Here is a 16999-nt window from a genome sequence, read left to right as displayed (position 1 = left end):
CAATTGAACCTGCTTCCACATTTCTACACTGCATTCCATTCCTGAACTACTCACTTTGTGAAAAAGATTTTTCTCATGTCACCCTTGCAACCTTTGCACATTACTTTTAATCTATGCCCTTCTATTTTTTTCTCTTTTACAAGTGGGAGCAACTTCTCCCTATCTACTCTATTCAACCTGCTCATGATTTTGAAAACATCCATCAAATTTTCTCTCAGCCACCTTCTCTCCAAGGAGAAAGGCACCAACTTCTTTAGTCTATCCTAGTAACTGAAGGTTCTCATTCCCAGTATCATTATTGTAAATTGCTTCTGCACTGTCTCCAATTATCCACATCTTTCTTGTAATGCATTGCTCAAGTTTGTACATAATACTGGAGCTGAGGTTTAATGAGTGGCTTGTATGAGTTTGACATCGCCTCCTTGTCCTTGTACTCTGTTACTAAAGTCAAGAACACTGTTTTACTAACCATTCTCTCCATCTGTTCTGCTGCCTTCAATGATCTGTGCATATATCCATCTAGGTCCCTCCGCTCCTTCACCTGTGTTCGGGTTGTACCACCTTTTTTGGTTTGTCTTTAAATGTTCCTCCAACCAAATTGCATCACATCCCACTTCTCTGCTTTGAGCCTTATTTGCTACCTATCTGTCTACTCCACCAACTCATTTTAGAGTTCCAAGCTATCCTTTTCATACTTAATAATTCTTCCAAGTTTGTGACATCTGCTAACTTTGAAAATGTTCCCTGCAGACCAGGATCCAGATCATTAATAATATATATCAGGAAAAGCAAGGGTCTAGTCTACTGTTACTGTAGTAGTATACTTTACATTACTTTTTGGGAACATTGATGACTGAACAATTGATTGCAGCAATTTTCTTACTGGCAATGAGTGAGAATGTTATTCTAATCCAATATTATGTTTTGGCTTTAGCAACATGCTCGCCATACAGAGGGTGGGTGACTAATTTTGTTACCACACCCTTACTTGAGCTGGTGACCAGTGAACACCCTAAGGGGCATGGCTATCTAACCTGGTTAATGTAAATGCTCACGATTGATGGCTGTGTTACTGGTTTATCAAGTTTTGTTGAAATTTGTAAGTCACTGCTTGCTTTTGACTGTTTGTGAGAAGGTGAGAAATTTTATGTGGCAGGACATGTAAGCAGGTGTGAGGCTTAGATTATTGATCTGCTTGAAGAGCTTAGCTGTTCACATTAAACCTTCTGAAAGCCTAACTATGATCTTCTTGGTTTTAGAGAGATTATCAGTTCCATGGAAAGGAGTAAATATAAATTTGCACCAGCTGTTTTACCTCAGGAATTTAATACATTCTTCCACGGTGAGTAAAATTGGGAACTTGGGCAGGGGCAGAGGGTTAGGAGTGTAACATGTGCGGTATGAATGTGACAGGTGCCTGACAATAACAATCTCCGTTTGAAACTCAATGATATTATCATCGCTGAATCCTCCATGAGCCACTAGTTCCCCTAGTACCACCATCTCCTTTTATCAAGTATCAGAAACTTAGCGGGATCAATCACACAAATATAGTGGCTAAAGGAACAGGTCAGAGACTTGGAATTCTATTGTGAAGAACTCAACATCTTACTCCACAAAGCCTGTTCATTATCTAAAGGCATGTGAAGGATTACTCTCCACTTCCCAGGATGAGTGCAGCTCTCAACAACACTCTTGAAACTCAACACCATTCAGGACTAGCAACTTTAAAGATTCACTCCCTCCACCACAATGACAGCAGAGTGTATCCTCAGCAGGATGCCCTCCAGCAACCTGCCAAGCATCATCCCACAGCACTTTCCAAATTAGCAATCTCTACCACCCAGCAGACATAGGCAACAGACACGTAGGAACACTGTCACCTGTAAATTTCCCACCAAGCCACAAAGCTGTCCCATCTCTGTCACAGGGAGTCCTTCAAGTCTGCTCTGCCATGCAATGTGTTCATGGCTGATCATTCAGTGCTGTTCCTGCATTTTGCCCCATAACCTTTGATCCCTTTAACCCTAAATCTATGTCCAGATCTTTTTTTTTATATAAAGCAATCAATGCTTTGGTTTCAAACACCTTCCGTAGAAAAGGATTCCGCCACACTCTGGGTGAAGAAATATCTCCTCGTTTTAGACCTAAATGGCCTGCCCATATCGTCAAGATGTGACCCCTGGTTCTTGACTCCCCAGTCATTGGAAACATCTTTCTTGTGTTTTTACCCTGTCTAATTGTGTTAGCTTTGTACAGATTTCTATGAAATACCCTCTCGTTCTTCTAAACTCCAGTAAACATAGTCCCAATTGATCCAGTCTCTCTTTATATGTCAGTTCTGCCATTCCTGAAATCATAACGAAAAAAAAATTCATTGTACTCCTTTCATACTTCCTCTGATGAAGCGATCAAGACAATGCACAATACTCCAGATGTGGTCAGACCAGTGTTCGGTATAATTGCAGCAAGAAATTACCGTTTGATCACTTTATTGCTAAGAACTATATCTAACTGCTTGAAAATATTCAACATCTAATGCTTCAACCAATTTGAGGCCAATATACCATTTACTTTCTTTAATATCTGCTGCATCTGCACACTTACTTGCACACCAGTTGCTGAGAGTACATTCAGGTTTTGTTTCAACTCCCCCTTTTCCAACCTACCACCATTCAGATAATTGGCGGCACGGTGGCACAGTGGTTAGCACTGCTGCCTCACAGCGCCTGTAGACCTGGGTTCAATTCCCGACTCAGGCGACTGACTGTGTGGAGTTTGCACGTTCTCCCCGTGTCTGCGTGGGTTTCCTCCGGGTGCTCCGGTTTCCTCCCACAGTCCAAAGATGTGCGGGTCAGGTGAATTGGCCAAGCTAAATTGCCCGTAGTGTTAGGTAAGGGGTAAATGTAGGGGTATGGGTGGGTTGCGCTTCGGCGGGTCGGTGTGGACTTGTTGGGCCGAAGGGCCTGTTTCCACACTGTAAGTCTAATCTAATCTAAAAAAAAATTTCTGCTCTTGTACTCAAATCTTCTTGCTACGAGAGGTTGAGGGCTATAAATATAGAAAGTAGGAGGTGGGCCTACTCTGCTTTTCAATATCATCAAGTTTATTCTTCCAAATGAGTACCCTGATCAAGCCTTCTCCCCACACCGTTTGATCACTTTATTGCTAAGAACTATATCTAACTGCTTGAAAATATTCAACATCTAATGCTTCAACCAATTTGAGGCCAATATACCATTTACTTTCTTTAATATCTGCTGCATCTGCACACTTACTTGCACACCAGTTGCTGAGAGTACATTCAGGTTTTGTTTCAACTCCCCCTTTTCCAACCTACCACCATTCAGATAATTGCCTTCCTGTTTCTGCTTTAAAGAAAAAAGTGGATAGCCTCATTTTTATCCACATTATACTTCATCTGCCATGCATAGGCCCACTCTCTTTCAATCTACCCAAATCTCACTGTAGCATCTCTGCATCCTCCTTCCAGTTCACCTTCCCACACAGCTTTGTGTCATGTGCAAATTTGGAGATATTAGATATGGTTCTCTCATCTAAATCATGAATATAGTAAATAGCTGATCCTAGCACTGGCCCCTGCCATGCCCAACTAGCCACTGTCTGCCACTCGGGGGTGGGGGGAATAACCCATATATTCCGACTGTTTGTTTCCTGTCTGCCAGCCAGTTTACTATCTATGTTGGTGCACGAAGCCCAATCCCATGCACCTTATGCTTACTTAATAACCACTTACTAGGACCTTGAAAGTCCATGTAAGGCACATCCATGGTTTCCGTTTATCGATTTTACTAGTTACGTCCTTGAAAAATTCCAGTAGCCGTGTCAAGCATGATTTTTCTTTCATAAATCCATGCTGATTCTGCCCATTCTTGTCACTACTTTCCAAGTGCTGTGCTATTAGATCTTTTATAATGGACTTGACCATTTTTCCTGCTAACCAGTCTATTATTCACTGTTTTCCCTCTCTCTCCTTTTTAAAATAATGGATTACATTAGCTACCCATCAATCCAGAGGAACTGTTCTGAAGTCTATAGATCTTGAAAGATGAACGCCAATGCACCCATTATTACTTAGGGCCACTTCCTTAAGTATTATGGGATGTAGATGACCAGACCTTGGGATTTTTTGGCCTTTAATCCAATTGATTTCTCTAACACCATTTCCCTTCTAATATGGATTTCCTTCAATTGCTTCCTCTCACTAAACCCTGTGTCCTCAATATTTCTCCTATTTGTGTCATGTTTTGTAAACATCGAACCAATGTATGTAAATAGTCAGTCAGCCATTTCTTTGTTCCATTATAAATGATGTAAGGAATCTACATTTTTCTCTTGACATATCTATAGAAAGGTTTATAATCACTTTGTATGTTCCCCATAAGATTATTCTCCTTGGCTGAAAGATAAAATGCTCCCAATCCTCAAGTCTCTTGCTCTGTTCAGCCATTTATATGCCACTTCCTTAGGTCTAATACTATCCCTAATTTTCTTTATTAATCATGGTCAGGCCACCTTTTCCATTTTATTTATTTTCCAGGCAGGAATGAACAATGGTTGCAGTTTTTCCACGCTCTGCTTAAATGTTTGTCATTGCTCATTTGCCATCATCCAGTTATGTAATGTTCCCCAATTTATCATAGCTAGCTCACACCTCTACTCTCTTTCACTAAGACAAAACATGAAACTCCCTTTCAATAGCACTACTCTTAGGCAATCCCTTGGACTCTGTTTTGATTGATTCTGAGAGGATTGATAAGATCAATGTGCAGTTTGCAGACTCTGTCATGTGCTGGTTATGTGGTGCTTGGAGAGTCATGAAGGACAGTTGACAAGATATTGCTGATAGAACATAGAACAATACAGCACAGATGTTGTGCCGAACATTTATCCTAGCTTAAGCACCTATCCATGTACCTATCCAATTGTTGCATAAAAGTCACCAATGATTCTGTCTCTGCCACTCCCACAGGCAGCGCATTCCATGCCCCCACCACTCTCTGGGTAAAGAACCTACCCCTGACATCTCCCCTATACCTTCCACCCTTCACCTTAAATTTATGTCCCCTTGTAACACTCTGTTGTACCCGGGGAAAAAGTCTCTGACTGTCTATCTATTCCCCTGATCATCTGATAAACCTCCATCAAGTCACCCCTCATCCTTCGCCGTTCCAATGAGAAAAGGCCTAGCACTCTCAACCTGTCCTCGTACGACCTATTCTCCATTCCAGGCAAAATCCTGGTAAATCCCTCTGCACTCTCTCCAAAGCTTCCACATCTTTCCTAAAATGAGGCGACCAGAACTGCACAATTCTCCAAATGTGGCCTTACCAAGGTCCTATACAGCTGCAACATCACCTCACGACTCTTGAATTCAAGCCCTCTGCTTATGAACGCTAATACACCATAGGCCTTCTTACAAGCTCTATCCACCTGAGTGGCAACTTTCAAAGAGTTATGAACATAGACCTCAAGATCCCTCTGCTCCTCCACCTTACTAAGAACCCTACCGTTAACCCTGTAATCCGCATTCTTATTTGTCCTTCCAAAATGGACAACCTCACACTTGACAGGGTTGAACTCCATCTGCCACTCCTCAGCCCAGCTCTGCATCATATCTAAGTCCCTTTGCAGCCGACAACAGCCCTCCTCACTATCCACAACTCCACCAATCTTCGTATCGTCTGCAAATTTACTGACGCACCCTTCGGCTCCCTCTTCCAAGTCATTAATAAAAATTACAAACAGCAGAGGACCTAGAACTGATCCCTGCAGAACTCCACTTGTAACTGGGCTCCAGGTTGAATATTTACCATCTACCACCACTCTGACTTCGACTGGTTAGCCAGTTCTCTATCCAACTGACCAAACTTCCCACTATCCCATGCCTCCTGACTTTCCACATAAGCCGACCATGGGGAACCTTATCAAATGCCCTACTAAAATCCATGTACACTACATCCACTGCTCTACCCTCACCCACATGCATGGCCACCTTCTCAAAGAATTCAATAAGACTTGTCAGGCAAGACCTACCCCTCACAAATCCGTGCTGGCTAATCAAGCAGTGTCTTTCCAGATACTCATAAATCCTATCCCTCAGAACCCTTTCCATTACTTTGCCTACCACCAAAGTAAGACTAACTGGCCAGTAATTCCCGGGGTTATCCCTATTCCCTTTTTTTTTAACAGGGGCACAACATTCGCCACTCTTCAGTCCCCTGGCACCACCCCAATTGACAGTGAAGATGGAAAGATCATTGCCAACGATTCTGCAATTTCCTCTCTTGCGTCCCACATAATCCTAGGATATATCCCGTCAGGCAGGGGGGACTTGTCTATCCTCAAGTTTTCAAAATGCCCAACACATCTTCCCTCCTAACAAGTATCTCCCCTAGCTTACCAGTCCGTTTCATACTCTCCTCTTCAACAATACGGTCCCCCTCATTTGTAAATACTGAAGAAAAGTACTTATTCAAGACCTCTCCTATCTCTTTCCACTCAATACACAGTCTCCCACTACTGTCCTTGTTCGGACCTACCCTCATTCTCGTCATTCTCATGTTTCTCACATACGCATAAAAGGCCTTGGGGTTATCCTTGATCCTACCTGCCAAAGATTTTTCATGCCTTCTATTAGCTCTCCTAATCCCTTTTCTTCAGCTCCCTCCTGGCTATCCTGTATGCCTCCAATGCTCTGTCTGAACTTTGTTTCCTCAACCTTATGTAAGCCTCCTTCCTCCTTACAAGACATTCAACCTCCCTTGTCAACCAAGGTTCCCTCACACGGCCATTTATTTCCTGCCTGACAGGTACATACATATCAAGGACACATCGTATCTGTTCCTTGAAAAAGTTCCACATTTCAACGACATCCTTCCCTGACAGCCTATGCTCCAAATTTATGCTCCTCAGATCCTGTCTTGCAGCATCGTATTTACCCTTCCCCCAATTGTAAAACCTGCCCTGTTGCACGCACCTATCTCTCTCCATAACCAAGGTGAAAGTCACAGAATTGTGGTCACCATCATCAAAATGCTCACCCACTAACAAGCCCATCACTTGTCCCGGTTCGTTACCAAGTACGAAATCCAATATGGCCTCCCCTCTGGTCGGACAATCTACATACTGAGTTTGAAAAGCTTCCTGAACAGACTGCACAAACACCGCCCTGTCCAATCTACTTGATCAAAAGAGCTTCCAATCAATATTGGGGAAGTTGAAATCGCCTATGACTACTACCCTGTGGCTTCCGCACCTTTCCAAAATCTGTTTCCCAATCTGTTTCTCCAGATCTCTGCTGCTATTGGGGGGCCTATTGTAAACACCCAACAAGGTGACTGCACCTTTCCTATTTCTGACTTCAGCCCATACTACCTCCAAAGGCAGATCCCCCTCGAACTGCCTTTCTGCAGCCGTTATACCATTTATAATTAGCAATGCCACCACCCCTCCTTTTTTACCACCCTCCCTAATCTTACTGAAATGTCTGTAACCAGGAACCTCCAACAACCATTCCTGTCCCTCTTCTATCCACGTTTCTGTGATGTCCACAACATCATAGTCCCAAGTACCGATTTACACCTTAAGTTCACCCACCTTATTTCTGACACTCCTTACGTTGAAGTATACACACTTGAGCCCATCTGTGTCTGCAAATATTCCCTGTCAGTGCTACCTTCTCCACAGCCTCCCTACATTCTTGGACATCCAGAAAAACAGCTAACCTCTTTGCTGGACTACAAGTCCGTATCCCATCCCCCTGCCAAATTAGTTTAAAACCTCCCCCGCCTCTGAAGAGTACTAGCAAACCTACCTCCCAGGATATTGGTGCCCTTCTGGTTCAGGTGCAAACTGTCCTGTTTGTACAGGTCCCACCTTCCCCAGAATGCAGTCCAATTGTCCAAATACCTGAAGCCCTCCCTCCTACACCATCCTTGCAGCCACGTGTTCAACTGCACTCTCTCCCAATTCCTTGCCTCACTGTCACGTGGCACCGGCAACAACCCAGAGCTGACTACTCTGTCCATCCTAGCTTTTAGCTTCCAACCTAACTCCCTGAGCTCCTGAATGAGCTCCCCACCCCTCTTCCTACCTATGTCGTTGGTGCCAATGTGCACACTCTCCCCCTTAAGGATTCTGAAGACACCGTCCAAGACATCTCGGACCCTGGTACCCGGGAGGCAACAAACCATCCAAGAGTCTCGCCCATGTCCACAGAAACGCCAGTTTGTCCCTCCTAACTATAGAGTCTCCTATAACTAGCGCTCTCCTCCTTTTTCCCCCTTTCACTTCTGGGCCTCAGAGCCAGACCTCGTGCCAGAGGCCTGGTCACTGCATTTTACCCCGCTAGGATGTTTCCCCCCCCCCCCCCCCCAATAGTATCCAAAGTGGTATACTTATTGTTGAGGGGAATGACCACAGGGGATCCCTGCACTGCCTGCTTCCTCCCTTTCCCACCTCTAACTGTTACCCAGCTGCCTCTGTTCTCTGGCGTAACTATGTCCCTGTATCTTCTATCTATCATCCTCTCGAATAATCCACAATTCATCCAGCTCCAGTTCCCTAACGCAGTCTGTGAGGAGCTGGAGCTGGCTGCGCTTCCTGCAGGTGAAGTCGGCAGGAGCATCGGTGGTGACCCCTACCTCAAACATCCTGAAGGAGGAACTTTCCACTGCCTGCGCTGCCATAACTCTACACTTAGTCTCCAAAACAAGAACACTAAGTAGCTTACCTGTTCAGCCAACTGAGTCCTTTTTTTAAGGTTAGAGGAGGAGGGAGGGTGGGGGACACAACATGTGTAGTGTCTCGCGTTCCTTCTCCACTCAAACTTCCTACCTTCCCAGAAGCCTCTGTCGACTTCTGGGTTCCCGCGCCTAGTTGGAAAAAAAACACAGACTGCGAAAAGAAAAACGTTAATTTAAACTGGTCTCCACTTACCTTCCGGCTCCCCTCTCTGTGCGCCCGCTGTAGTGGAGACTGATGTCAGGCACACACCTGACACCTTTTTGTCCAGCAGAGCTGGTTAGCACCTGAAGGCTGAACATGTTAGCTTGTCCAACTGCTATTGGACTGCCTTTGTAGCCACTTGATTTGGAGGATCTTGCAATGCTCTCTGGCACCTCGGGTCTGTTGTCCAAGTCTCTGGAGCACTGCTGTCTGGTCAACAATGGTGTGTCCACATTAGATGGACTGCAGCAGTTCAAGACGATTGCTCGGTGCTACTGTCTTGAGGACAGTTATGGATGGGCAACAGTGCTCACACCTATGAAAGAAGTAAAAATAAAACGTCCAGGATGATTGAGGATCTTCTGGTGTGTTCGCACTCATAATGTACATTTAAAATATCATTTCTCCAGTGGTGTTTATTAAGAGAGCTTGATTCTGTGAAGACTTTATTGTACAACTTTGTTTTACATTCCTGGAACTACTCTAACCACTGTATATTTTTTTTGTTCATAATCCTCATAGAAAGTTTCAAGGACAGCCAGAGTTTGCCAAAGACAATCCACCTAAGAATTTTATATCTTTATGGAGCTATTATCAGTGGAAGTAAGGTAAAACAAAGCTTGAGTGTTGATTGCACAGCTGAAATCTAGGAAAGGTTTTTCATTGGATATATGATTCCCCTCACTTCCCTGAAAAAAAGAGAACTTGTGTTTATCCATGATTTTTAGACTTTCAGGAAGTCCCACAGTGCTTCACAGTCAGTCAATTATTTTGTAAACAATTTATACACAGCAAGGACCTGTTGGCATAATTTGAGAAAGGAATGTTGTACAGTCTTTTTGTGTTCAAATTTCTTTGTCTCTCCATTTTTAATCTTAACTGCGAGGATTGTTCAAAATTGCAAGCTTGCCATCCAACGCACCTTTTCCTGCCACCAGTATTTCCATTGATCTGCACGTAAATTGTAACGTTCTACCCAATCCATGTTGCTGCTCAATCCGTGTATGAGCTGTATTCCCATATCCACATTGTAATTCTAAACGCTAAAATGATCTATCCAATTTATGACAGCACGCCAGTCCTTGTTTAATAAAAGATGAAACAAAAACAGAATTTGCTGGAAAAACTCAGCAGGTCTGGCAGCATCTGTGCAGAGAAATCAAAGTTAACATTTTGGGTGTGGTGACCCTTGGTCTCAGAACATCTGAGGAAACAGACCTGAAACATTAGCTCTGATTACTCTTCACAGATGCTGCAAGACCTGCTGATCCTTGCCAGCACCTTCTGCTTTTGTTTCTGATTTACAGCATCCGCAGTTCTTTTGGTTTTTCTTGAGTAAAAGATGAGATTAATGGCAGGAGGAAACCAATATTTGAGCTTTAAATGAGGATAATGAGTCCAGATAGAGAAGGGGACACATTTGACATGGTTTTGATGAGTAAGGCAAAGATCATGTCACAATTGAAGAATAGGTTGGGCAGGTACCAAGAAACATGGGAATAAACTGAGGGAAGTGAGATTAGAACTAACACCACAGGATCAAAACTCAGCTATTCCATTATAAGGCTGTCTGCCATTGAATTAAGATAGAGTAGAGCTCAACTCAACTCCATTTATTTACTAAAATAATTTACCAAAAGAGGTCTGGATGCTGTAAATACAGAACAAAAAGAGAAAGTGATGGAAAAACTCAGCAGCTCTGGCAGCATCTGTGTAGAGAAATCAGAATTAACATTTCTTTGAAGAAGGGTCACTGGACCCTGAAATATTAAGTCTGTTTTCTTCCCTCAGATGCTGCCAGACCTGCTGAGTTTTTCAGCAATTTCTGTTTTTATTTCCACTTATTTATATTTGATTAATTTTCCTTAATGAAAAATCTATTAATCACTGGCTCAAAATGTTCAATTGATCCAGCTTCCATTTACTTTTTGCGAGAAAATTAAAAGTTTTCACCATTTTTGTGTAAAACATTGCTTCCTGATTTCACATCTAATGGTTCAACTCTAACTTGGAAATTGTCATCTTGTTTGACTCCCCCTCAAGTGGGGAAAAAAAAATTGCCTTTATTTTGTTTTACCTTTTGTCATTTTAAAGACCTTGAACAAATCACTCCTGAAGGGAATGTAAACTGAGTTTACACAAACTGCCTTCACCTTGAACCTTGACTACTGCTTGTGCAGAGAATAAACCCCAACATAAGCCAGTTGGGATGAACATCCTGTTTCCAAGATGGTATCAGCACCTTACAGTGAAATCATTGTATTTTGAAGTTTATAAAGTTAAATCACAAGGATAATTATGGTGTTTGAAGAAGGCCTTGCACATCCTGGTCAAATATCAATGTATTTCTTTGATTTGGGGGTTTCTGTCTTCATTGTTGTGTCTGGGAGTTTGTTGACAACCTTTCATGGTTTGCTTTCTAAACACCTTGCATCTCAATTTCTACTTTTCAATTCTCTTCTATAATTTAGTGATTATCAATCTGAAGGGACAAATTCTTCCAATGGAAGTTCAACAATATTAGCGATTTTTGAGAAGATTATCACAGGTTGACAATAAGTATGTACGTTAGCTCGCTAAGCAGGAAGGTTTGTTTTCAGACATTTCATCACCATACTGGGTAACATCATCAGTGAGAATCTCCAGTGAAGCACTGGTGGTATGTCCTGTCTCTCTCTTTGTAGGTCTTGGTTTCTTAGCGTGGGTGATGTCATTTCCGATTCTTGTTTTCGAGGGAAGGTAGATAGATCTAAATCAATATGTTTTTTGATGGAATTCTGGTTAGAATGTCATGCCTTTAAGAATTCTCGTGCGTGTCTTTGCTTCGCCTGTCCTGGATGTGTGTGTTGTCCCAATCAAAGTGGTGTCCTTCTTTGACTGTCTGTATAGAAACAAGTGGTAATGGGCCATGTCTTTTGGTGGCCAGTTGGTGTTCGTATATCCTGGTGGCAAGTTTCCTGCTAGTTTGTCCAGTGTAGTATTTTTTTACAGTTCTTGCATGGTATCTTCTAAATGATGTTAGTTTTGCAGGCAGCATCTATTGGATCCTTGAGATTTATTATTTGCTGTTTGTGTGTTGGTTGGTTTGTGGGCTACCATGATGCTGTTCACTCCACCAAGAATTCCTGAACACCATCAAAGTCACCAAGAATGAAGAGGACAAAGTAATGGTCTACTTTGACATTACAGCCCTATTCACATCAATTAACATCAACCTGGCCAAAGAAACATTGGCATCACTACAAGGAAAACTAGGACCACAAACACGAGACTGTACCAACTTCATCAGCAAAGACAACATCCTCAAACTAGTGGACCTGTGCCTCACAACGTACTTCACATTCAGTAACAAAACCTACAAACAAGTCAATGGAATACCTATGGGATTACCAATATCAGGGCTCATAGTGGAAGCAGTAATGTAGAGACTTGAGCAAGCTAGCAAGTTTTGAGATGATTTCTGACTCAGCTTGAGGTCCTGGATGTATTTGCTCACTGAGCTGGTAGGTTCGTTTTCAAACGTTTCGCCACCATACTAGGTGAGACCCTATACAGACAACAAGGAAAACTAGTGTCATTTACAAAATACCATGCAAGAACTGTAACAAACACTACATTGGACAAACAGGCAGAAATCTAGCCACCAGGATACATGAACATCACCTAGCCATAAAAAGACATGACCCACTCTCACTAGTATCCTTATATACAGATGAGGAAGAACACCACTTCGACTGGGACAACACATCCATCCTAGGACAAGCCAAACCGAGACATGCACGAGAATTCCTAGAAGCATGGCATTCCAACTGGAACTCTATCAACAAACGCTTTGACTTGGAGCCCATTTACCATTCCATGAGAAAAAGAACAGGAAATGACATCACTAAGGAAATTATATCACCACAGGAAATGACCTCACCAATCCATGGGGGGAAAACGCTCATAAATGCAAAGCAGGCCATGCCACCAGTGCTTCATCTGGAAGCTCACTGATGATGATTCCTTTTATGGTGATGAAACGTCTGAAAACAAACTTTCCAGCTCAGCGAACAAACTTGAACAAGCTGCCCTCCCATCTATCCAATCCCAACTTTGGGAACACTATGTAAATGATACCTTTGTCATCACAAAATGGCCCAAATTAGAGGAAACATACAACGCCATCAACAATATCCTGACTGGCATAAAATTCACAAAAATGAGGAGAATGACAACAGACTCCCACTCCGATACATGACAGTTGAAAGTACAGTTAATGGAGAGTTTCAAACCAGCATCTACAGAAAATCAACAAACACAGACCAAATACTTAACTTCAAAAGCAATCATCTCAACACCCACAAATGGTGCTGCATCAAGACATTATTTCAATGAGCTACATCACACTACACCACCCAAGAACTACAAAAAGCAAAAAGGAATGAACTAATGAACCTCAAGGATCCATTAGATACTACCAACAAAACTAATGTCATTTACAAGATGCCATGCAAGAACTGTTTTTTTTAAAAAAAAATACATCAGACAAACTAGCAGGAAACTTGCCACTGGGATACATGAACACCAACTGGCCACCAAAGGACATGGCCCACTATCACTCATTTGTGTATATACAGACAAAGTAGGACACCATTTTGATTGGGACAATCCACACATCCTAGGACAGGCGAAACAAAGATACGCACGAAAATTCTTTGAGGCATGGCATTCTAACCAGAACTCTATCAATAAACACATTGACTTCGATCCTGTCTACCTTCCCTTGAAAACAAGAACCGGAAATGACATCATCCACCTTAAGAAACCAAGAGCTATAAATAGAGAGGCGGGGCTTACCACCAGCGCTTCACTGGTGATTCTCACTGATGATGATACCTAAATGGTGACAAAACATCTGAAAATAAACCTTCAAGCTCAGCAAGCTAACTTACTTATCTATTCAATGATGTTTATCCTTATTAATGTCGCCAATGATGCCTGTCAAATCTATTCTATAGAAGCTAAAGCACAGAAATGGCCCAGTTGGCCCAACTGGTTTATGCTGGTGTTTATACGCTATGTGAACAATCTCCCATTCTAATTTTCTTTTCATGCCCCTTCTCTCTGTGAGGAATGTAGTAACTGCTGGATTAAAAGAAAACACTCTACATGTGTCAGCCCAAATACTGAGTACATAGTTAACTTGACAGGGAAATTTGAATTCACTTTTGTTATCCAATCATATACAAAGGTCTTACATTCTGGATCGTATCTGTCAGAATGAACTACTTGCCACTTAATACAAACTGCATAACTTTCATTGCTTTGATTTAGTTCTATTTAACACAAGATCTCTCAATCCTGGAGAACCAGATATCAGTCTCTCTGTTTTCTCCATATAGCAAAATGCACTACGAGCCATCACCCCAACCTCTGTTGAGGTGCTTATGCTGATTCTCAGGACCTCATGTGACACAGGAACTCAGGAGCCGAAGGATACCCGGCTGTTGCAAGTTGGCTTGAAGTGTCTGATTGGAATGATCCACATTCTCCACTCTAGCAGCATTGACCAGAGGAAAGTGACAATCGAGACAATATTGAACAGCTACTTTAAGTTGTTGAATGCTGATAGGCCATTGGCAGTGCAGGAAGAGGGGGCTAAAACCCGGTTAGAGGATGGCTTCATCACCCTGCGGATCAACATGCTCAGTAAGTGAATTTATTTTTGTTCCTCAATTATTCAAGATTGTGCTTGATGCAGGGGTTATTTGTTTTTATTGATTCCCAGGCAGGTGTGCCCTTGGCTGGATCAGTGTTTATTGATCATCCTTAGTTGCACAAATTGATCTACACCAGCATTTGTTAGCTGAACAGGAAGCAAGGGCTTAAATGCAGATTAGATGGATATCGATTAAGATATGTTTGTATTTATAAATATGGGTAATTTGAGGCATGACATGGGAATTAAGAAGTGACATTGGATCAATTGTTTCTAAATCATAGAGCCATAGAGATGTACAGTCCAACTTGTCCATGCCAACCAGATATCCTAAATTGATCTAGTCCCATTTGCCTGCACTTGGCCCCTATCGCTCTAAACCCTTCCTATTCATATAGCCATTCAGATGCATTTTAAATATTGTAATTGTACCAGCCTCCTCCATTTCCTCTGGTAGCTCATTCCATACATGCACCAACCTCTGTGTGGAAAAGTTGCCCTTAGGTCCCTTTTTAAATTTTTTCCCTTTCTCCCTAAACCTCTGCCATCTAGTTCTCGTCTCCTGCACCTTGTCCATTTATCCTAACCATGCACCTCATGATTTTATAAGGTCATCCCTCAGCCTCCGACGCTCCATGCTATTCAGCCTCTCCCTATAGCTCAAATCCTCCAATCCTTGTAAATCTTTTCTGACTCCTTTCAATTTTCACAACATCTTTCCTGAAGGAAAGAGACCAGAATTGCAAGCAATATTCCAAAAGTGGCCTAACCAATGTCCTGTACAGCCACAACATGACCTCCCAACTCCTATACTCAGTGCCCTGACCAATAAAGGAAAGCATACCACACACCACCTTCGCTGTTCTATCTATCTGTAACTTCACTTCCAAGGAACTTTGAGTCTACATTCCAAGGTCTCTGTGCAGCAACACTCCCCAGGATCTTATTGTTAATTGTATAAGTCCTATCATTCCAACGTTGAGTTTTCCTTGTGTCATTTAAATATGACAGAATGGACAGACGAATAGCAATTCATGCTCCATTTAGGCATTTTAAAGACTTTGGGACATTATGTTCAACAACTTCAGACCATGACCTTTGTCCTCTACATTGACTACAAAGATCCCCCCCCCCTCCCCCCAACCTCCATAGGTTTTGCTTGTCTTGTTAGATTTGCTTTCAGCATTTTCACACCCATTTTTGCATCTCAGTCACTCCTCTACCACCATTAGCGCTTCCTTTTGTTTAGTGTTCTGGGCATCCTCACTTTCTGTTCCACTTGCTCCTTCTCCCCCTTTGTGAACAATGTAAAAATGAACTTTTTATAGCTCTGAATAAGCTTTTCATTGGACTTGAAATTTAAACTGTTTCTATCCCCACAAATGCTGCTAGATCTGCTGAGTTTCTCCAGCTTTTTCTGTTTTTATTTCACATTTTCTTATTTCAGATTCCGACTTTATTCCAAACATCTACAATATTTTACTTTTTATTATATTCGGATGTTTTGTGGAAAAATTGGTAGGGATTGATTAGTGCGAATAATCAACACCTCCGTTGTTGCCGTATCGTGCAACTACAAGGACAATTTTAAGGCAAACTAGGTGGAGCTTTTTATTTTGCCCAACAGTTCTTATGTTGTGGTTCTGGGGAAACCATGGTACCAACTGAGCCACTGTGGATTGTAGATGCTGCACCTTTTATCTGTCATCCCTGCAGTGATGTTCGATTGCACGTTTTGTATTGCAGGTGCTATCTCTGAAATGTTGAACTGTAAGGATCGGCCTGTGCTTCAGGCAGTGTTCCTTAATAACAACTGCTTTGAGCACATTATCCGTCTCATTCAGAACAGCAAGGTATGGACAGCTAACTTTCCAGTTCTGCCTTATTGCTGGACGTTGTCTTGTTGCTCTTTTACTTTTCAGGATCCTTAAAAGTGAAGTTAGAACCTTGAAGGTGAAGTAAATCTGTTGTGCAGTTGATAAATTAAAGCAAGAAACTCTCAGAATCTTAAAGTCAAATTTGCACCTCAAGATAGATTGAAAATTGGGTAACATCCCTTAACATTTGTTTTCTCAATTTTCTCCTCCTTTTGTGGGAGGATTGTTGGGATAAGCAGGAATGTGGGATTAAATGGATATCTCTTTCAGAGAGCCCCTAAACTTGCAAAACAAAAGGCTTTTTTTTTTGGACAATTGTAAGATTCTTTTGATTCCAAATCTCCTGGTGCTCTTCTGGTTATTGGCTGCCATTCACTACCCTTTGTTCTTTGTGTATCTAAGTCTGCTGCTATACCTGTATGCAGTGGAGAGTGGAATCATCATATTATCA

General features: G+C 42.1%; 1 protein-coding gene across 3 annotated transcripts in view; it reads left to right on the top strand.

The window, feature by feature from the left end:
• Positions 1-16999, top strand: part of nbeal2 (neurobeachin-like 2) — a 246023-nt gene that overhangs the window by 103906 nt on the left and 125118 nt on the right. For all 3 annotated transcript variants that reach the window (XM_060823728.1, XM_060823731.1, XM_060823729.1), the window contains exons 6-9: positions 1260-1342; positions 9493-9578; positions 14355-14661; positions 16418-16524. In XM_060823728.1, the coding sequence (XP_060679711.1) occupies positions 1260-1342; positions 9493-9578; positions 14355-14661; positions 16418-16524 (583 nt within the window). The remainder of the gene's footprint in view (positions 1-1259; positions 1343-9492; positions 9579-14354; positions 14662-16417; positions 16525-16999) is intronic.

Source organism: Hemiscyllium ocellatum, chromosome 4, assembly GCF_020745735.1.
Source record: "Hemiscyllium ocellatum isolate sHemOce1 chromosome 4, sHemOce1.pat.X.cur, whole genome shotgun sequence".
NCBI classification, from domain to species: Eukaryota; Metazoa; Chordata; class Chondrichthyes; order Orectolobiformes; family Hemiscylliidae; genus Hemiscyllium; species Hemiscyllium ocellatum.
The sequence above is the reverse complement of the archived record's forward strand: the minus strand, read 5'-3'. Positions and strand labels throughout refer to the sequence as shown.